The sequence below is a fragment of the Tenrec ecaudatus genome, chromosome 4 (genome assembly GCF_050624435.1).
Source record: "Tenrec ecaudatus isolate mTenEca1 chromosome 4, mTenEca1.hap1, whole genome shotgun sequence".
Taxonomy (NCBI): Eukaryota; Metazoa; Chordata; class Mammalia; order Afrosoricida; family Tenrecidae; genus Tenrec; species Tenrec ecaudatus.
Genome location: NC_134533.1, coordinates 70,233,446 through 70,256,608, shown reverse-complemented (window position 1 = coordinate 70,256,608; position 23,163 = coordinate 70,233,446). Strand labels below are relative to the sequence as shown.

General features: G+C 39.3%; 1 protein-coding gene across 1 annotated transcript in view; it reads left to right on the top strand.

Annotated features, from left to right (window-relative positions):
• The window catches only part of FCHSD2 (FCH and double SH3 domains 2), a 234,645-nt gene that overhangs the window by 39,115 nt on the left and 172,367 nt on the right, over positions 1-23,163 (top strand). The window contains exon 3 of the mRNA XM_075546243.1: positions 5,051-5,096. Within this exon, the coding sequence (XP_075402358.1) occupies positions 5,051-5,096 (46 nt within the window). The remainder of the gene's footprint in view (positions 1-5,050; positions 5,097-23,163) is intronic.

Sequence of the window (23,163 nt, the reverse complement as noted above, 5' to 3'; positions counted from 1 at the left end):
TCCTGAGTAAAGGGATTGCCCGGTCACTTGGTATTTTCTTAACCCAGTTACTCGGGGCAGTGCCATGACGATTGTCACACTTGATTGTACGGTTCCTCTGTCAGCACTCCCTCAGCATTTACTCTTTTCCTTTTTAAAAAAGCTTTGCTATCTGCCTGCCTGAGGTGGTCTCATTGTTGAGAGATTTGCATCTCTCAGTTGGCTGGAGATCGCAAGCTGCTCATTTGTGTGTTGGCTGCTTGGTGAACTGTTCATATCCTCTGCCCATTTAAAAATTAGGTTATATTTGTCTTTTCCTTGTTGAAGGCTTACAGTTTACTCGTGATTTTACAGATTAGTCCCTTGTCTGATACATTTGGTATATCATTGCCAAAATGTTCTCACGCTCTTTTTTCTCATTTTTTGTTTGACGTGAACTTGTATGCTACAGAGAATTCAAGTCCACTTTAGTTTTACTTTTAGTTTTTTATCAGACCAATGTTTAACCCTGAAAAGCAAGGAATCTGGAAGGTTTTGAAGGTTGTGATTCATTAAAAGAATTAAAAAAAAACTTTATATGTATATATTTTTTCTTTGTGTACTATAATATTTACAAAGAAAAATATATTCTGTGTAGTTGTGCGGACCACTTCAATAACCTCTCTTCCTGTCTTTTTCTTTATTTTCATATATAATGTATCATAAATATTTACCTTTGAGACTATCTAACTTTGCACTAAGCATAACATTCTCTAATTCTGTCCACATCTTAAGATGTGTGACAGACTCATTCATCATTGTTTTTTAAGGATGCCTAATCCCATTGTATGAATGTACCAGAGTTTGTTCAGCCGTTCATCTGTAGTTGGAGTTTTGTATTGTTTTTATCTTTTTACTATTATAGAAATTGCTGCAATCAATATAGGTGTGAATACATTTGTTCATGTTTTGTTCTTTATTTCTTTAAGGTCTGTGCAAAATGAAGAGGTGGTAGGATCATGAAGTGTTTGTATTTGCACGTGTTTAAGGAAGCGTTGTGCTGTTTTCCATAGTGGTTGTACAAGTCTGCAATCCCACCTGCAATGTCTTTACTGTTTGGATGAAGCCTTTTGATGTACACAAGTGTCATATTTTTAGGAGGTTCCAGTTCTGTGTGTATTTGTTTTGTTTATTATGTTTGATACTACATTTATACTGTGCTTTAGGGCCCTTAACGTTTTTCCTATTTTTTTCATTGCTGATCTTTTTTTTTAACAGTTTTATTGGCACATAATTTACATAGCATATACTTTCATAGTTCAACTGTTCAGTCATATGATTACCATATCAATTTAGAACAACCCCCCACGGTTAAATCACCTTTAAAATTAGTTGTACAATCACAGTTAGTTCTAGTACGCCATCTCTGCTCCCATCTTCATTTCCCACTCCTGAGCTCCCCCTTTCCTCCCTATCACCCACTCCCACCCCTGCATTCCCTATCAACCCCTGTGTCCGTTATCATCACTATGCGTCCACTTCTGTGGGTCACGAACTGGGAAACCCATCAGAAACCATAAAAACCGAGTTTGAAATAAGGGGTAAGGATAAAATAATAATAATGTAAAGACCAAAGTACAAGTAGTGAGTTGGGAAGAAATTTCTGTCATGGAATAAGTAAGAGATACTTGCTCACAGAACCAACTCAGGTAGGGTCTGTAGGGAGGTCATCTGGCCATGTATGGAGTTTGATCCAGCATAATCAATGTTACAGTGGTTTTTGCCTGACAGCAAGGCTGTTTGAGACTCGTGCCTGTGACTAGAGCCAGCTGCTCAATCTCACTAGATACTCACTAGATGGGTTTGGGGCTCCTACTCCCCTCCATAACCATCTACAAATTGTGGGTTCATAATTTTATTTTTAATTTACATTTTCTGTTTTTTTGGGGGGGTTCGTTATTTTTAGCTCTGATACTTTTGCCTTCCCCATATTTGAATGTTGTAATTGTCATCTTTGGATCACAAGCAAGTGTGCTTCTTCCATGTGGACTTAGTTGACTCCTCGCTTAGATGGCTGCTTGTTTGAATACAAACCTTTAAGACCCAGACACTATTCTGCTTGATAGCCGGATATCATCTATTTCCTTCACCATACTTTGCTGTAGTACCCTTATGGTCAGTGATCCTTCCATGAATCATTGATTATCTTTATAATTTTAGTGTTTACATTCAGGTCTCTGCTGCATCTTAAAATTTTTTTAATGGACAGAGGTATGAGTCCTGTTTCATCCTTCTGCAATTGGAAGCCCAATTTTGCCAGCACTATTTGTTAAAGAGAAAAACAGTAAAAATTTAAGTTTGTTCTGGTGTATGGTTTTCTCCAGTTCGATGAGGGTTTGTTTATCTATTTTATTCCAGTCACCACCATTGATTATAGAAGTAGGAAATCTCTAGTTTCTCAGCTCAACATCATTTTATCAGATTCATAAGTTATTGTGTACATTAGTAGGTGATCTATTCGTATTGCATTGTATGATTATACCACAGTTTGTTTATTCATTGTTCCATTGATGGATACATGGGCTGTATCATGTTTTTTTGCTGCTGTCTTGCTAAATGTGGTGAGCATTTTTGTATAAATATTTTTGCTTTCTCTAGATAAGTACCTAATATTAGAATTGCTTTGTTAGGGTAGATGTATGTTTAGCTATATAAGGAATGCCAGATATTTTCCCAAAATTGTAGTACAACTTTGTTCTCACCAACTACATGTTAGATCTTCATTATATCCTCAAAAAGATATTTTGGATATCTTTAAAAATTTTAGCAGTTTGGGTAAATATATGTATTTTAATGTATAACATTCATCATTATAGTTATTGATATCACATCTTTACTACTATCCTTGTAATTTAAACATTTTTAGGTGTTCTGCCTAATATCTGGTAATGTACTTAAATTCATTCATTACAGAGTTAGGGGGTCTTCCAAGACCACCCTCACTTCTCACTGCAAGTTTAGGGGCCTCCAAATAACTCTTAAATTTAATAATACATTAGAAATATTCTCAGAACTCATTGAAAGGTATTCATGTTTATGACTTATTCTATATAAATCTGAAAAACAAACTCCTTGCCATCAAATCAATTCCAATTAATAGTTGACCCTTAGGGACAGGGTAAAACTAACTGCACCTGTGGACTTCTGAGACTGTAACTCTACAGGAGTAGGAAGCTTCGTCTGTCTCCCTTGGAGTGGCTGGTGGTTTCTAACCTTGCAGTTAGTCCAGCGTGTAACCACTGTGCCACCAGGGCTCTTCATTAAATGAAAATATCGGGATTAAAGTCAGCAATGGGAACAGGTGGTGAGGCTAGGTTCCAGGTGCTTGTTTCTCTCACATGATTGGCGAGAGCATGTACAGTGTATTGCCTTTCAGGGAACCCTGTGTGACTCATGCTGTCCAGAGTTTTTATTGGGTCTCATTCACATAGATATGGGTGACTACCACTGACTTGATCTTTGTCTCTAGTTTCTATAGAAGTTTAACTGATACTATGTGGTCCAATGTCTCCTTTCCCTGAGTAAATTCTATTGCTATCACAGCCTCTCTGGTGTGGCCCTCAGATAAACACAGGTATTTATTTACCAGTCTAGACTTTCTACCTTCCAGGGACTTAAAAATTACTTCCGGAAATCAAGAGCCAAGGCCTAACTTCTCTTTGGGCAACGTTCCTCATATTATGCACTCACATATACTCTCCTTGGTTTTAAAAATTCATATACAGTATGCTTACGTTAACTGTTAGGCTTCATGACCTTGGTCATAGAGTATAACTGACCCAGAGGGATATAGAGTATGTCTTTGGTTCAACTTGACAAGAACTAAGCTACTGAACTATTTAAACTAAATTTTTGTAGCGTCTGAAACCATTCTGAGTCCATCGTTGAGGCAAATGGTTAAAGAGCTTGACTTCTAAGAAAAATGTTGGAGGTTGGAATCTACCCAGATGTATCTTAGAGCAGTGGTTCTCTACCTGTGGGTCGCGACCCCTTTGGGGGTAAAATGACCTTTTCACAGGGGTCGCCCAATTCATAACAGTAATAAAATTACAGTTATGAAGTAGCAGTGAAAATAATGTTATGGGTGGGGGTCACTACAACATGCAGTCTACTTCTGAAAAACTAGCCATTGGCACCCCAAGGAGCACAGTTCTGCTCTGTGCACTTTGAGAATGTCATAAGTAGGAATCAACTTGTTGGCATTGGCTCATCCAGTTAAACAACTGATGAAGAATGGATACATTTGAATTATGGCGTCGGTGAAGAATATTGATTCTACCATGGACTGCCAGGAGAATGAGCAGTTCAGTGTTAGAAGTGCAGCAGAATGCTCCTTAATGTGAGGATGGTGCGACTGTCTTCTTTCCTTTGGTCTCAGGCAGTGCTATCATGTGTGGTAAAGTAGAGGAAGACTCTCAGTGGGATGGATTGACGCACTGAGTGCACCAGGAGCTCAAGCATTTGTGAGGATGGAGCAGAACTAGGCAGTGTTTTGTTCTGTTATATATAGGTTGTACTGAATTGGATCTGACTTCATGGCATCAAACAACACCAGAGAAAAAACTGGTGGTCTACTTCTGAAACCTTGCAGGGGAGACCCTGTGGATCACAGCAGAATGCCGCATAATATAGTGCTACAAGAGCACCCCTCCTGTCCCTGCAAGGTGGCATATATTCCAGTTCAGCAGTGGGTTTAAACGTTTTTATCAGTGAGTATGAAGGTGGTGCAGGGCTGGGCAGCTTGGTATACAGAGTAGCCATGAGTTGCTACGGACATGACGGCAACTAACAACAGCAGATAGCCTGATTACAGAGTTTTAAGTTCTTAAAAGCAGCTATTCATTGCTCACAAAGATGAACCAAATATTGCCCCCTACCCAAATAGCTTATCACATAGCATCTATTTATTTATTAAGGTTTGTTTAATCCCTCACCCTTAGCCTCTGAGATAGCATTTAAAGAGGTGTTGATAAATTTACATGACATTATTAGCACTGTGCTTTAATGAGTATTTTTGTTTGTTTGTTTTCAGGACGTTCAGTCAGAAGAAGGCTGCTATTGAAAGAGAGTATGCACAGGTAAGCGTGGAAACGGATGTCCTTACCTGGCTATCCCTCTTTTCCTGGGCTCCAGGGCAGGTAGGGTTGTTAGAAGGCAGCTGTAGTGTCTTCGAATTCTCCTTTCCCTTTGGCTGTCCAGTTCCCTTTTTGCTCTGTTTGAATCTTCGGGTGAGGTGATAAGGTGCTCCTTGTACAAGGAAACTTGTGAACCTCCTAAGAGAAATTAGTATCTATGATATTTGAAACATATTTACAAGTATAAATATATCCATTCTCTTTTCTGTGTTACATTTTCTGCAATTTTATGAAAAGTTAATTCTTACTTTTGCTCAATCAGGTATTCTTAATAGGGCCTTGTGATAGATAGTGGTATGCTTTCAATGGCAGCTGGTTCTAGGGAAATATAAGCATGTCCTTCTTTTATTTTAATTAGAATCCTATTTGCTCCCAGAAAACAGGTTATATTGGTAATAATATTTTGTGGATGGGTAAGAATGAATAATTAGTCTTCTTTGTTCAAAAACATTTTAACATAATTTGGAATTTCGGGCCCTTACAGATAATTTTCTATGTAGAATAACATTTTCAAAGTCCCCCTTCCCCTGATTATATGAAGGAAGTAAAAAAATACTGTTATCAAATTCAGTTTTAGGAACCTTTATAAAAAGCTGCCAAAGTGTGAAGCTTAGATTTTCACCATGTTCTCCTTCTTTACATTTCTGAAGGTTGTGTTTCCATGTCTCTGACTTTTCGCTAAGAAGTCTGTGGATTTTTATTTATACCATGTCAAAGAGCAAGTTTGGCTTCCTTGAGGAACTCAGATCAGGTTCTTTTGAAATGTTCTTTGAGTTTAGGGAACAGAAGGAAGTCAGAAGTCAGAAGGGGCAAGTTTAAGGCTATATTTTGAATGGGGTAAGATTTCCCAATGAAATCCTCATTGGATAGTCCCTGTTTCCCTTGGTAAATGGGCAGGTGCATTGTTGTAATAGGAAAAAAAATAGTCAGCATTACTTTCCTGTTTTGTTTTTTAAAAATCAGTTTTCATGTTTCTTAAAACTACTTCATAGTAATCCTCTGTGGTTGTCCTGTGTCTTGAGAAAGGCCTATTAAGTCAGCAGTTCTCAACCTGTGGGTCGCCACCCATTGTGGGGGTGGGGCGTAGTTCGAATGACTTTCACAGGGGTCGCCTAAGGCCTTTGGAAAACACATATTTCCGATGGTCTTAGGAACCGAGACAGTGCTCCTCTGTCCGTCTCCAGGTGGATCCGCCCACATGCAGATATGCTCACCTACAAATACCTGGTGTGAAGACGGTTACCCATACTACACCGTGCTTCAAGACAAAATTTCATTTATTTGTAATTAGATATAAATATTTTACAATATATAATTACATATTGTTTTTATGATTAATTACTATGTTTTAATTATGTTCAGTTTGGAACAATGAAAATACATCCCGCATATCAGATATTTATATATATTGTATATAAAGGAAGGTTGAAAACCACTGTATTAAGATTACCTCTTTGGAATTTACCCCAGACAGTCACCATAACCTTCTAAGCCATTGATTCTCAATCTTAATGCCACGACCCTTTAATACAGTTCCTCATGTAGCGACCCACCAACCATAAAATTACTTTAGTTGCCACTTCATAACTATAATTTTGCTACTGTTATAAATTGGGTGACCCTTGTGAAAGGGTTCTTTGACCCGCCCCCCCAAAAGGAGTCATGACTCACAGGTTGAGAACTGCTGTTCTAAGCTGACTTCTCTGCCTTGAATTTAACTGATCCAGCAGATTTCTTAGCACCACTGTTTTGATTGAGTTTCTGTATTAGTCTGGGTAGACTAGAGAAATAAATTCACAGACACTAATATGTATAAGAGAGAGTTTTATATAAAAGAGCAATTGTATATTGAGAAAACATCCCAGTCAAGTCCATAAGTCCGATATTACCCCACATATCGATACTAGTCCATAAATTCATCTTCAGACTCATGCAAAATGTGCAACGAGGCCAAATACAGGAAGATCACAGGCCAGTGGGTGGAAAGTCTTATGGATCCTGTGGTAGTGGAAGGATCTCAGCGCTGACAGGGGTCTCCACCAGCTCCAGGGCTGTAGTGTAGCTCCATGTGTCTTCTCCACAGGAATGTCTCTCAGGGAGCGTGTGTGTGTCCTGCCTCCAACTAGCTATCTTATTGCCTTAGTGCCTTCAAATTAGGTTATCAGTCTGCGACCTGATAGGCCAAACTCCAGCCCTTCACTCTTAAGTCTGAAATTGATAACAGATTATATAACTACCATAGTCTGTATTTGAATACACCCTAATGAGACTGAGGTGTATTACTGAGAGAACTTGTCTATAGCCAAGTCATGTTTAAACATGTTTTGTTTGGAATAAGCCTGTGCATATATGAACTGGAGCCCTAGTAACAATACTTTTTTAACTTACCTTGGTAAAAGTAGTATTTGTAGCCAAAATTTTAAATACCAGAACACCTAAAAAGGCAAATAAATTTAGCACTCCCAGTGAAGATTCTGTACATGGTGACCACTTTTTCCATTGATACTGCTGTTACACTTAAAATTTAAGAGATTAGCATATGACTTTCTTTTTCTTTGTGCTTTATCAAGTTTTGGATTTAGTGCTATTTTGATTTTGGATACTCAGTTTCCATGTGAGGCAAATATTTATGGAGCACCGTCTTAGTTATCTAGTTGACGATAAGTGTCTCTGTTGCCCTGAACAAACTTACTCGTCACCATTGGTGTGGTGGTGAAGTGACCGCGCCAGCACCTCCTCTTAGAGCTTATTTGTGTGTGACAGAATGAATACTGCTCGACTCTGCCTCACCTCAGTCTCACAGTTGTTATGGTAATCTTGCCTCATTAGTATCACAGAAGTTTTGATTTACACTGCATAGGATAATTAGATCATAAAATGGAATCTAATTTTATAATACTAAGACTCAAGGCCTGGCAAACTTGACACATATTTGGGGGCATACAATTGAATACATAACAAACTTTTCAGGTACTATGGATATGGCCAAAAGGGCAAAAAATATTGTTTGACTTACAGATTTGACATTTCGTGGTTGCATGTGATCTTCCAGTTAAATATATTAACTTATTTCTCCTGGAGGCAACTGATTGGGCATTATTGTCTATTGAAAAAGATATTTTATAGTATTATTAGTAGTGGTATGTGCAGTCATCTGTAAACCAAGAATTGGCCAAAAAGAGTACCATTGTTAAAGAGATTCAGAGAGCATACACATCAGCCAACCTAATTAAAAACAAACAAACTACGAAGTAAAAGAATTCAAATAGGATTGAATTTGAGAAATAATACCTCAAACACATGCAAAGTAAACCTGTAGTTCATGTTTAAGGGATTGTTAAAGAAAGAACACATTTCAGGACCACTTTTATACTTGATGCGCTAAAGCAGTGTAGGTTTTAGAGTTGCTTACCATTTTAATTTTTCCTACTAGATTATTAATGTTTTATTTTTTAAACATGGGTTTCTGAAGTTTCAGAAATAACAGGTGTATGCCATATCTTTTTATATAAAAAGAACAAACAAATATCTGATAACACAGACACCACTTGAGTCAGTGAACAACAGTAGCTATCAGGGTGAAATCAACCTTGGCTTCTGACTGAAGGGAGCTAACCTTGGCGGTGTTGGTAAGAGAATCTGCAATATTCAAACTGAAATTTCTGCAGACAAGACCTGTGTGTTACTATCCTTCCTTCAGCCTTTGGCAGAATGCCCCTAGTGGAGGAAGGACACAGAACGTTACTGTGGCCAGAGAGAAAGATCAGGAAAAGCGTGTGGACTTTCAGGGTGGGACCTTGCCTGAGGACAAACACAGAGCAAGTGTGGACACACTGGCCAAAGAGCCTGTTGTACCTACAATTTCAATTTTCAGTTTTTGAAAAAAATAGATTTATACTCGGTGCCTTCCTTTCTGCCAGTCTCTTCCTATGGAACAATAAGGAGACATTTCCCAATTGTTTGCCTGATGTTTCAGTGATTTATGGAACTCAAAGGTAGGGAGAATACTGAGAGATGGAGGAGTTTTTATTAGAGGTGAGTGAGTGTACCGCAGTTTGGAAGAGTTGGACATTTGGATCTTTCATTTCTACCCCTTATGAAAGAAATCACATATGAAGAAATATTTAGTTTTTGGTGATCTGTTAACAAAATCAATCACTTTATCAGGGTAGATGCAAAGATGAAAAAAAAAAACCTTGATTCTTGAGTTTACAATCTAGTAGATAAGCAAATATGTAAATGACTAGATGTAAGATAAATTGAAGTAGTTTCAAAATGAAATTATATGCAGCAAGATTAAAGGCAAAAAGGAACTGATACAATTCTGAGAAGATACTGGGTAAGATTGTCAATATCAACTACTTTTAGAATAAAGTATGCCAATTCTTCAACGTGAGGCCCATTTTGGACACTTCTGTTATTGTTGTTATTAGGTGCCATGAGTCACTTCCAACTCTTGGTGACCCTGTGCACCACAGAGCGAAGCACTGCTGGGTCCTGCCCCCTCCTCACTGTCATTCCTATGCCGGAGACCATTGTTGCAGCCACTGTGTCACTTTATCTTATTTTGAGCATCTTTCGCCTTTTTCATGGACCCTTTACTATAGCAAGCATGAAATCTTTCTCCAAGGACTGGTTCTCCTTGCTAACACACCCAAAGTACGCAAGACAAAGATGGGTTAGCCTCGATTCTAAGGAGCATTGTGCCTGTAACTTCTTCTAAAACAGATTTGTTCTTTCTCCTAACATTGCATGATACTGCAATATTTTTTGCCAACCTTCTAATTCAAATGTGTCAATACTCCTTCTGTCTTATTTACTTTCTACCTTTTCCCTGCATGTGAGGCAATTAAAAATACCATGCCTTAGGTCGTGCACACCTTAGTCCTGAAATGATATTTTTGCTGTTAACACATTAAAGAGGTCTTTTGCAGCAGATTTGTTCAGTGTAAAACAAGTGTTGGGCATATTATCTGAGCACCTAACTTTACAAGGGAAAAGGATGCTCAGCATCAACTGGCCAAGGCCGATTCCTATGAGGCTGAGGTCAAACATGCTTCCATCCTCTGACCTTCTTACCAATTCTGATACCAACTGTCCCTACAGCAGCACTATCTATGCCTCAGCTGGTTCAATAATTCCTTGTAATGGCCACATAGAACTCACAGAACATTATGATTATGAGATTGATTAGGATTTATTAGGGAAGCTAACAGGCTACAAATTATAACCAGAAATGATTGGGATATATTCTCATTTTTCTTTTGGTCCGTGGCCTCTTGGCTTCATGGCCCCTTGACTGTGTGCTGCTTAGCAGTGTTACAGAGCCCCTTTAGCTCTGGTGATACATGCCCAAGGGCACTCCACATTGCCATGACCCTCAGCCTGAAGCATGCAGCAAATATATTTACTCCAATTCAGTGCTCCCTACTCTATAAAGGAACCTTCTGCCCAGAGACACCCAACTTTACTGGTTTAATGAGCCAGGAAGTTCCCATTGTTTCTACTGCTCTGCCTTGTGGCTTCTCTAGTATTTCTCTGGTGCCCCTGGAAAGAGGAGTGTCAATTTACAGAGACCTCTAGATTCAAAGGATACCTCCCACTTCTGACTCTTAATGGTGGTGAGATTCCCCCACCTGTTTCTGAAATGGCTCATTTTATACCCAGCAGGATGGCCAGTTAACCCTGCTAATCAATTGGGCTAAAATCTGCCTGGTCAACAGTTCGAAACCACTGGGTTCTCAGGAGAAAGACTAGCCTTTCTACTCCTGTAAACAGTTACAGTCTCGGAAAATCACAGGGGGTTGCTATGAGTCAGCATTGACTCAATGGCAGTGTTTGGAATTTTTCAGTCATTAATTGCAACTGAGTAGGTGTTCCTATCAGTTTCTTCCTCACCTTCTCTTACCCTGACCAATCAGAAAAGGAGTCATTTGGTGGGAGTTAGAAATACTGTGGCTAGAAGAACCATATTATGTAATTCACTGCACCGCACCAATGAAATAAATTGGTATCTTGACCACTGATTATGAATCAAGTAAAATGAAATCCTTGAAACATCAATATTGTTTCCATTTATCATGATAATTGCTTATTCGTCCTACCGTACAGATTTTTTATTTTCTTAACATTGAGTTGTAGTCCATGTTAAAGGTTGCACTAGTCTTTGAGGCATTAACTCCATGGCAGTTTATAGTCTTTGCTCTTCATCAATATAAACATTTCAAGTCTTTCTTGCTTTCAACAGGCAAGGTTGTAAAACTCTGCATCTCAACAGGCCTTCCTTCAATCCTGATGCTTTGTTCTTTTAACAGTCCAGCTACTTGGAGTATTTTCTCAGATAACTTTTATGAATTAACAATGAACAGCATTGATGATTTGTTTGAAATGAGTCTTGGAGCATAAGTATTTTCTAAAAGGTGACTGACTATAGCCCGATGAGTAAGGTGGTTTGAATTCCAGCTCTCCCACTCATTAGCAAGGAAACGGTCCGTTTACTGCCCCACTCTGTGCTGTAGTTTCCTAATATCTAGACTAGAATGTTGAAGAGAGGTTGGTAATGCCATGTAAAGTTGCTGTACTTGTTTCTTATGAAAGTCTGATTTCTCACTAATAAGATACCTCATTACAAAAGAAATGCCTGAAGATTCTAAGACAGACAAGACATTGAGTCTCTGTGCTCATCGATGTGCAAACTGAAATCCAATTGTAGTACAATAGAATTAGAACTCTATTTTATTAAAACAATAACTGGGGAGACTATTTTGGAGCAAGTGATTTTTGATCTGGTATTCTTAATCTGTGTGCAGAGTCTCTGGAAGAGGGAGAGGAAGAGGACTGCTTCTTTGCTAGAAAATATACTTTACAGAATATTGACTGTTAAGTTTTGGAGCAGTTCTGGAATTCTAGAGTGTTCTAGAAGGCTGGATGTCAGTTATATAAGTAATATTCCACTATTTAAAAAGTATAGTAGGTTATATCATTTCTTACAGCTCATAAATTCTTGAAAGAAAATATTCACATATGTGTTAGATTGACCATTTGATATCATTGCTCAAAATGTTCTATAGTGTCCCTATGGGGCAGAGTGGAACTACCCAGAAAGCCAGTCTTTCTGCAACAGAGCTGTTCGAACTGCTAACCTTGCAGCTAGCAGTCCAATCTCAGAGTATATCTGGATAGACCTGTTGTTAGATGCCACTGAGTTGGTCCCAATTCCTAGTGACCTTATATCCAATGAAATGAAATTACTACTGGGCCCCCCTCATCTTCATAATTGTTCCTGTGTTTGAGCCCATTGTTGCAGCCACTGTGTTCGTCTGTCTCTCTGAGCGTCTTCTTTCTTGCCAACCCGCTACCAAGTATGTCCTTTCTTTCCCAGTGACTGGTCCTCATGATATGTCTAAGTATGTAAGACAAGCTTCACCTTTCTTACGTCTAAGGAACGTTCTGGTTGTATTTCTTCCAATACAGATTTATTCCTTTTTTTTTCTGGCAGTGTGTGGTATACGTAGTGTTTTTTGCGACGCCATAATTCAAATGCATCGATTCCACTCCAGACTTCTTTATGCATTGTACGGCTTTCACATGCCTGTGAGACTTTTGTACATGTCAGGGTTTGAGTCAGGTGCATCTGAGTCTTCAACGTGACTCCTTTGTTTTCAACATTTTAAAGACATCCTTTGTAGCAGATTTACCCCATGCCTCATATCGTTGGGTTTCCTCATTGCTGCGTTCGATGCATGTTACAGATCCAAGGCAATGAAGTTCTTGAGAACTTCTCCTCATTGATGATGCTGTTTGTGGGTGCTCACTCACTGCCACTGAGTCAGTTCTGGCTCAGCCCTGGTAGCATAGTGGGTTACACCTGGGGCTGCTGTCCATATGCCCAGCAGTTCGCAAGCACCAACTGTTCCGAAAGAGAATGATGAGGCTTTCTACTCTGGTAAAGATTTGCAGTCTTGGAAGCCTACAGGGGCTGTTCTTCTCTGCCCGCTATAGGATTGCTGTGAGCTCCTGGTCCCGTTGTGAGGATTTTTCTTTTCTGTACATTGAGGTTAAATCCACGTGGAAAGTTGTGGTGCTTTCACCAGTAAGTGCTTCAAGTCCTCGGTGCTTTAGCAAATCCTGATTCTGTGCTCTGCTTATGCTCTAGTTTCTCTGATCTTTGCTCAGCATATGGATTGCATAAGGTGAAAGGACACGACCATAACACACATCTTTCTGATTTAAACCACGCAGTAGCCTCTTTTTCTGTTCTAATGATGCCCTCGTGGACTATGAAAAGGTTCTGCATGAACACAAATAAGTATTCTGGAGTTTCCCAACACTCATACGATGTTATCCATAACTTGTCCTGACACACATAGTCGAATGCCTTTGTGTAGTCAGTCAAACACAAGTAGGCTGTCCGGTATTCTCCTAACTGTTGAGTCTTTTCCAAATCATAGTGACTCTATAGGATAGACTAGAACTTGCCCTTTGGGTTTTCAAGATTTAAAATCTGTATGGGAACATAACAGCCACATCTTTCTTCTTGGGAGTGATTGATAGGTTTGTATTTAGCTCAGTGTCTAACCTACCATCTCACCAGGGCTTCTTAGGCTATTAACTAAGATCCATGTGCTATCAGGTGTGATAGCCCTTCTTTCAGGCCCTCTTCTCAATCCAGCCTATCCCTGTTGATATATTATTCTTTTTTTTTTGATATATTATTCTTAAATCTTATTTTACCTGACAGTAAAATTGCATTCTGGTGGGACCTGGGTTCTCCTGTCCCCTCAAAATAGGGACCTGTTTAAGAGCCTTAGAAGTAGAGCAGCTATTTGCTAAATCTGTTTCTGTCAAGGGTGACCTATTTCATGTATATTTATAGCAGTCTTTTCTGTATAGGATTTGTACATGTGATAATGTGGTTTATGAATATATGTGGATATGCCTGTTTCCAATTTATTTCTATGTACCATTCAATTGGTTCAATGGTTTTTCATGAAGCCTTGTGCTGAAAGTAGTGCAAAAATCAGGTGGTCCCACCCTTTTTGCGTTTATTTTCTTTTTCAGTATACAGAAGGGATTGGCAAACTACAGCGATACAGTCTGGCACCTGTTTTTTAAAGTAGTTTTCTTTGGAACACAGCCATGTCTGATTGTTTATATGTTATCTATGGATACTTTCAGACTACAATGGCAGCGTTGAATAGTTGCCACAGAGACTGCATAGCCCTGCAGGGCCAAAAATATTTACCCTCTCTGGCCCTTTGTAGAAAAAGTTTGCCAACTGCTGCTATGGAGGCTTTGCAGTTTCTGTTTGAATTCACTCAGTGACAATACTTCACTATCTCTCAGAACATTCATCTTCCAGTTATCAAGTTCCTATTTATAGTGAACAGAAATCTTCCTTCCAAGTAACCTTCTGGATACATGATAGTCTTTCAGGACTTTGAAGGCAACTTTTGTGCTTGTTCCAGCTCTTTTTGTGATTCTATACCTTCCTTCTGTCAAGTTGCCTTTGAAAATCCGTGGGTTCTCTTTTGACTCTTTTAAAAGCAGTTTCATTGGCTTATAATTCATGTATTATACAGTTCATTAGTTCAACCGTATTAAGAAGTGTTATAATTACCACAATCAGTTTCATAATATTTTCTTTGTTGTACTCATTGTTATTAGCTCCTCGTTTTCTTTTAGCAAAGTCTTTCGCTGTACGTCAGTGTCTGGGTTTTAGGTGGGCCTTTTCAGTTAGGTTGTCTTCTGTTTTGTGTTTTCCCCGTTACGTTTCATGGTGTGTTCATACTGTGTGTTAGGTCCCTAAGTTTGTTTCTGGTTTTTCATGGATGACCTTTAGAGGCCTAGGTTTTACATTTAGATCTTTGATCTATCTTGAGAGTTCATTTTAAATATAGTGTGAAATATGAGTGCCGTTTTGTTTTTTGCAAGTGGATATCCAGTTTGCCAGTATCATTTTCCCCCCATTAAACTTAGTTTTAATGGGTTTCAAATTTCTGTGACAAATTTTTTGTCAAGTTATTTTTCATTTAACAAGATCAGATTATAAAAACAACTTAAAACTCTATACACAAAAGAAAATATATTCTACAAAGCATGTCTTTCCTTCTGAAAGTTTTGAGATAATTTTTTTACCACTGGCCTACCTTTTACTATTGACTCTAAATGGCCAGTTGAGACAAACCATTTTGGGACCATTCTTACATCATTTATTAATAAGACTAGATGGATCATATTCATTTAGCCATTTGGGCAGACTTGGTGGGTGACCTTGCCAGCCCCGGAAGTCTTTTTAGCCATTGTCTTGATAAAACACCCACAGCAACTGTCTGCCTCATCTCACAAATAATCTCCTCAGAGAAGATCCTCAAGCTCTCAATACACATGGGCTTGCCAGGAACCATGCCAGTGATGGCAGCATCACCGGACTTCAAGAATTGAGACCATCTTCTATCTCCCTACCAGAATGGCAATCGGTCTTCTCTTTGAACTCAGCAAACTTGCAAGCAGTGGAGGCAGTGTGTGCCAGTCCACTGCAGGTGCATATTCAGCACTGATAATGGGCACATAGTCTGCTGGTCTCAAATTTCCACAAGGAAATTACAGTGATGCCACACTTGTGTTCAGCGTTCAGTTTATCCAAGACCCAGATGTACTTGAAGCAACCTTTCCCTGTGTCAGCAGGTTCCTTTCATCTTGAAAGATGGTTCTTTTGTCTTTTCCAACACATTTGTACATCAGGTAACCAGTAGTGGTGAGATTGCCAAAATCAGCATGTAGTAACCCACCACAATGAACCCCAATGTAATCATAATGTATTAGTAAATTTAGGTCTAGCCATTTTCTCAATGAAACTGTACTTTGGAACTACTGTTTTCTGTAACTGCTGAACTGTTGCCATTTAATTTTGAAATTGCTGATGTTGCTTGTAAATTCTCATTTTTATAAGTTCTCATTTTTCCATATAGCATGATGCCACATGCCCTTGTACTCTGTTTATTCCACAATATGCAAAACCTCCTCTTTAAGCATTTGTGGTCAAGAGTGAATTAGGCACTAGCTACTTCTTGACTGCTGGCTGATAAAGGTTTATTCATTTTAATCTTGCATGTGGGTTTAATTGCTCTCGCTTCGGCACTACAGACATGCCCAATGTCAATGGCATCGATGTGGATCTTTTTCCTTTTGGTTTGGAGCTTTTTGATGGTTTCATCGCCTGTATTCTGTCGGAAAACATGCTGTGAAAAGAGGCAGAGTCCCTTTTTAGAGCAAGTGCTTCTTCTTCTAGTGAGTTTCGGCTCTTCAAAGCTCAGATGGTATTGGTGGATGGATTTACAGCTGGGTGTTCAGTCTGTCCTATTAGTCCACCTGTTGTTGTACCAGTCCTAAGCTGATTTGAAGATCATGGCTGAGTAGCAGGTTTTGAGATTGAGAAGTGTGCGGCCTCTTACATAGTTGTTTTTCTTTAGAAAAAGGCCTATTTGCGGCCTTTTTCATATGAAATTAGTGAATCATTTTTCTATGATTCACTGGAATCTTTAAAGCATAATTTAAAGATTTAAAGCAATATTCAACTACTCAAGTCAACTTTTTATTGAAACAGGATTTTAATTCATTTTTAATCTGTTTTCACAAAATGTCTTGTAATATTTTACCTAAAAATTAGCCCTGTATTTGTGGAGAAAAATTAGTACGTGGCTGTTTTATTTAATAAAGTTGACATTAAATACTATATATATGTAAATTAAGGGAAGCTTTGTTTCTGTTGCAGGAAAAGGAGTGGTAGAGAAGTATGCTCAGGACTTCCTAGAAGAGTTGTACAGTGTGTGCCTTTGCCCAGGCGAGGGTTCATCTAGGAGCTACAATTCAATTCTGGCATTCTGTGTTGATCTGAGCACCCTGGTGTGCTTCCCTAGAAAAAAGAAACCCCCTTTTCACATGGGTAACTTGCCCAGGTATGCTCCTGTGGAACTGTATCTTCTCAGAGGGGGCATCTTATTCCTAATTTATCCACTAAAGCGGTCATTTTATGTGAATAACATAAAAGTGACAGGATAGTAGTTGTCCCCGTGTATATGAGAGTAAAAATTTGGAAACAGATGAAATTTAAAATAGAGTCTCACTGGTAAATGTTCTGGCTAAATCAAATGTAAGCTGATTACTTTAACCAAAACCCCCAAACTCTCTGAGACTTTAACAGGGAAAATAAAATCTCATTCACCTATTAGTTTATTGTAGACATTTGTTGAATGGCTGTTCACGTGGGGATGCATTGATTTCGGTTCCTTTAATCTTGAGGCTTTTAGATGCTTTAGGATCTTGGTCCTCTGCTGGATCTTCAACCTCTTGCTAGCCGACCAGAGAAGAGGAGGATTGCACATGGAAGATTTTAATAGGCCAGTTGCAAGGTCAGCAGTTTGAAGCCAGCCAGCTATGTGGGAGAAAGATGAGGCTTTCTACTCTTGTAAAGCATTAAAGTCTCAAACTTACAGGGCAGTTCTCTGTTCTGTTTGCTCACTATGAGCCGAATCTAGTCGATGGCAGTGCGTTTGGTATTGGTTTAAGACAGGGGTGTCAAACTCATTTAAAACACAGGCCATTTGGTGTAACAGGCAAGATTCACACGGGCCACATCACATTGACAAATTTTGTTAAATTTATATTTTGAAGTGAGGATTCAGGAATATGGATAGGATAATTAAAACACTATATAATTGTTTTTATTTAAACACTTACTTTATTTAATGTATTTATAAAATTAAAATTATTCTTTTTTTATCCGAAATTTGCCAGTGCTTTCCTCCTACTAGCTTTCACTTACCGTCTATGTTATGACCGGAAAATATAACAAAGTAACTAATAATAAACACAAAGTGTTGGACAGCTGACAAACGTGATGATGCACAATCACAATCATAATGGTTTCCCCCTAAAAGTGTTAACTAGCGCTGTCGCTAGGTATGATTCATAGCAGCACAACCCAGAGTGTCTTTTTAACCTTTTCACCATTGGGATGTTTACCTACGTGACACAGAGAGTGGCAGACATATCGCTTCCAAACGTCGCCGAAACTGAGTCAGCGCGTTTATACACGCCTCCAGGAAAGGCACTGAGCCACGTGTAGATTTGTCTTCAGTAGTTAAAAGGTTAATGAGGGAATTGTGTGTATGGTATTTCCTCGATCTCCCCTAAGTGCTGTTTTCTTCATAACAATTTTTTTGTGTTTTCATTTTATTTCAGAGCACCGCAGACCATAAAAAATTACCTCTGGGGCCACATGCGGCCGGCAGGCCGCCAGTTTGACACCCTGGTGTAAGACGTCAGTGTAGCACACAGCAGTTCCCTTCACATTTAGTTGCTGAAGCTCAGCCAAAAGTGACCACATCCGATTTCTTCATTTTCCTCCTATATGAACAGCTCTTTTTATGAACTGTTTAAAGAAAGCATTTATGGAGTCTTAAATGAGATAAGGACTACAGAGATCTACTGTCCAGATGAGGAAGATTATTAGCCCAAGGTCATAATGGTGTCCAACGGATTGCTAAAATAACTGCTTTTTAAAGGACGGAGGGATTAAAAAAAACACCCAAAAACCTGTCTCAGAAACATATTTGGTGGTGGATCAGTGCATCACAGTTACTGGTGAAACTTAAAAGTCGTCATCATGGCCATGATTGGGGCACGCACATCATTAAACAGGGAGTTCCAGTACAGGTGCAGGGGCTTCCCTGAGGCAGCCAGGGCCTGACTTAGCAAGTTGCCCAGAAAAGAATAGAAGGATGACTACATGCTTATGAAAGCGGTGAATGCTCAGCTCACTACCAAAGACAGCAATGCAGAGAAGTAAGCTTTTATAAATGAAGGGGAAGTAGGGAATCGGTTACTGTTTAACAGGTAGTCAAGTGTTAACTAGAGTGAAGCGGGGGAAGCCGGTATACAGTAATAGGGAGCCACAAAGTGTGGCTGCAGGGGCAGACCCTGAGAGAACAGTGTAAGAGTTAAAGGAACACAGGTAACTATTGTTATATATGTAGGTCCTGCAGTAGCAGTGATCTGCAGGTAGATGCATGGCCAGACAAACAGGTTGAATGGGTGTGTGTGGGGTTGGGGGGAGTGGAACTATAACATACAGGGGGCAAAGTTAGGAAAGCTTAGTAATAACCAAAGACCTTGAGGAAATGAGTCACTGTGCCTGATAACTCAGGGCCATAGTCTCAGGGGACACCAACATTGATTGGTATCACAGCCCACAAAGACAATACTCCACATCTTTGGTTAAGTAGTAAGAAACTTGAGTGGCCATGTAAGGTGCAACTATTGGTTTCCTCCTATCTGGAGGAAAGAGCAAAGAAAACAGAAGGCACTGGGAACAATTAGTTTTGTGGAATAATGGACCATGTGAATGTTAAGTTTCCACAACCCTGAAACAAGAACTAGATGGCAGGGACCCTGTTACCACTACTACCTGCTGTGAAAAGGATCACGGGAGAAAGTCCTGGATAGAGTGGGAGGAAAGTGTGGAACAAAACTCATCATCATAAAAAAGCCCAGGTTTATTAGTTGGGTAGGACTTGTGGAGCCCTCAAAATTCTGGCCCTGAATCACCCTTCAGGTGTGAAACTGAACTCACCTTGTAGCTGAATTTTCAGTCAAACAATGGACAGGATTATAAAGGAAGCAATAACCCTAGGGAGGTATACACTTTAGAATAATCTATCATTTGAGATTAAAAGGGCAGGATTTACTCAAGGAATGGAAATACAAATCACAGGGAGAAAGTGGAATAAATGGTGTTAAATAGTGAGAATTGCAATAAATGAGATTAAACAGGATATATGCGAATGCAAATGTAAAACTGAAAATCTGCTCTGTAATACTCACTATTTAACTATATAGTAAATGTTAATTATTTGCACATTTTAAAATAGACCATTACTAACTTACAGCGTTATAAAAGAGCCCTGGTAGCGTAGTGGTTACTTCTGTGATCCAGGAGGTACGCAGTTCTAAACCACCAGCCTTGGGAGAAACATGAGGCCTTCTACTTCCATAAAGAGTTTCAGAAGCTCACCGGGACAATTCTATCCTTCCCTGTAAGGTCCTTATGAATCAACATGGACGTGATGGCAGCAAGTTGTTTGTTTTTCAGGTTCTAGACAATTCTTGTGATCTTGTAAGTGTTCCTCTCCTCCCGATTAATTAAAATTTTATCAAATGCCTATTGTATACATGTGTAGAATATAGGAAGTGGGAACTTAGTTCAGATACTTTAGCCTACAGCACGCTCTTGGAATAGTTAGTGTGTGTATGCTTTGGATGCTAACTATGAGGTTAGCTGACCCAGCCTACCAGCTAGCTACTCTGTGGAGAAAGAGGAGGCAGACTGCTTCTGTGAAGAAACCCAAAGGGGTAGTTCTGCTTTTGTTGGCAGTGGGTTTGTTTTTTGTTTAATATGTTAGGGGGTACCCCCCCCCCAAAAAAAACTGGAATTGTGCTGGGCAGAACAAAGCTTTTGTAGTTCACATTTTTCCTGCTAGCGAACATTGAGCAACTTGCTCTCAGTTAGTGCAGCCAGTGGTGTTGCCAGGGAAGGTTCTGTCTAGCCGCAGTGAATTTTTCATAAAAGCAGTTTCGCTCGAACCTCGTTTTTTGTGGTGACCGATTTAACAGAACAGTATGTGCCTGTGAAATTTAGTTTCCTGCTTGGGAAAAATGCTGTAGAAACTTGTGATGTTGAACACAGCTTACAGGGACAACACTGTGGGAAAAACTCAGGTGTACAAGTGGTCTTCTCGTTTCAAAAAATGTAGAATGTTGATTGATGACAAACTTCCTTCTGGATGTCCATCAACTTCCCAAATGGATGAAAATGGCTACTTGGAGTTAGTTCTACTAGGTCAGACTGTTAATCAAGCCTTCTATTTAGAGGTTCTGGAAAAGATTGCAAAACAGTGTGTGACAAATCACAACAGTATGCATCTGATTTGTGGCGGATGGGACTGATTTTGCCACAACGCACCTGCCCACGCAATCATCTCAGTGTGCCAGTTTTATGCAAAAAACAGCATGCCCCTCTTCACCCACGTACCTTACTCACCTGACCTGGTTTCATGCGACTGTTTTTGTTTTTGCAAATGAAGAGGGACAGTGGTTTGAAGATGTAGAAGAGGAGAAAACGAGAGAGGTGCTGTCAGCCATCCAAACAGATGAGTTTGAAAAATATTTCCAAGAATGGAATCACAGATTTGACAAATGTATTAAGTGTAATAGAGAGTACTTTGAAGGTGATAGGGTTGTATTGTGAAAAAAAATTAAATACATCGCTTTGGGTTGGGGATTTCTGTTCTTTTGGATGGGTACTTGTAAATAAATAGATGTGCACAAATTGACATAGCCCATCTATGGCCTAATAATTGAATGGTTCCTTCCCCCCTAACCAACTGCCATCCAGTTGGTCCCACCTCATGACCATGAATGTGTCAGAGTAAATCTATACTCCGTCGGGTTTTTAATGATCGATTTTCCCAAAACAGATCACCAGATCTTTTTTCTGAGGCGCCTTTGGCTGGATATAAGCGTCCAAACTTAGCAGCGTATTAATAGCCGTTTGTGCTACACAGGTATCCTGTGATGGCTTAGTCATTCAGAATAAGCAATTTTGAAATTGTGAAATAGTAGAAACAATGCAAAGAATATAAATTTATGCGAACTGAATAATTATGGAACAATTGCTGTGTAACCTAGATAAGCATTCCTAGGACCCCGCGAGCTTCCTATGCGTCTTTGTTTTTTTGTTTAATGATAGGATCTTTAGTTTACCGTGCTACTCTGACAACTTACAGTGATCATTGCTTTCTCTGTCACTATGCATATGTCTCTAAAGACTTTTAGTCTTTATAGTTTTTTCCAGTAGGCAGCGGTTCTCAATCTGTGGGTTACGACCCCTTTGGGGGTTGAACAACCCATTCACAGGGGTCGCCTAAGACCATTGGAAAACACATATTTCCGATGGTCTTAGGAACCCCCAGATACCGCTCCTTTGTGTGTCTCCAGGCAGGTCCGCCCACCTGCAGATAGACCCACATACGAGTACCCACCCGGCAAGAAGACTGTTACCCACGCTACACCATGCTTCAAGACAAAGTTTCATCTATTTGTCATTAGAAATAAATATTTTGCAATATATAATTACATATTGTTTTTGTGATTAATCACTATGCCTTAATTATATCCAATTTGTAACAATGAAAATACATCTTATATATCAGATATTTACATTATGATTCCTCACAGTAGCAAAATTACAGTTATAAAGTAGCAATGAAAATAATTTTATGGTTGGGGGTCACCACACCATGAGGAACTGTATTAAATGGTCATGGCATTCGGAAGGTTGAGAACCCCTGCAGTAGAGACTTGTTATTGATAAGGCAGGAGAGCTTGAGGAAGAGAGTAAAGTAAGCTGTGACTAGTACTTGAGAAAAAAACATCAAACATGCACAGTGTACACACATGTATGTAGTATATGTATATATGTGTATTGTCGTCATTGTCGCCATGCCATCAATTCTGACTCCTAGCAATCTCTCAAACAACAAAGGAAACACTGCGCCATCCTCTCACTTGCTGCCTGGTTTGCTGGAATAGATTGCTGCAGCCATTGTGTGGGTCTGTGTCATTGAGGGTCTTCCTCTCTTTTGCTGGCCCTTTGTTTACCAAGTATGATATCCTTCTCCAGGGAGTCATTGCTCCTGATAACATATCCAGAGTATATGAGATGAAGTCTTGCCATTCTCACTTCTAAGGAGTATTCGAGCTATATTTCTTCAGGACATATTTGTTCTTTCTTCCGGATGTATGTGGTATAGTCAAGGTTTTTCTCCAGTACCAAGAAGAATTATGTCTGTGCTTCTGTGGTCTTCTCACTCATTGTCCAGCTCTGAGTGTACCTGAGATGATTGAAAATACCATGGTTTGCCATTGGTGTATCGTGATCCTCAAAATGACA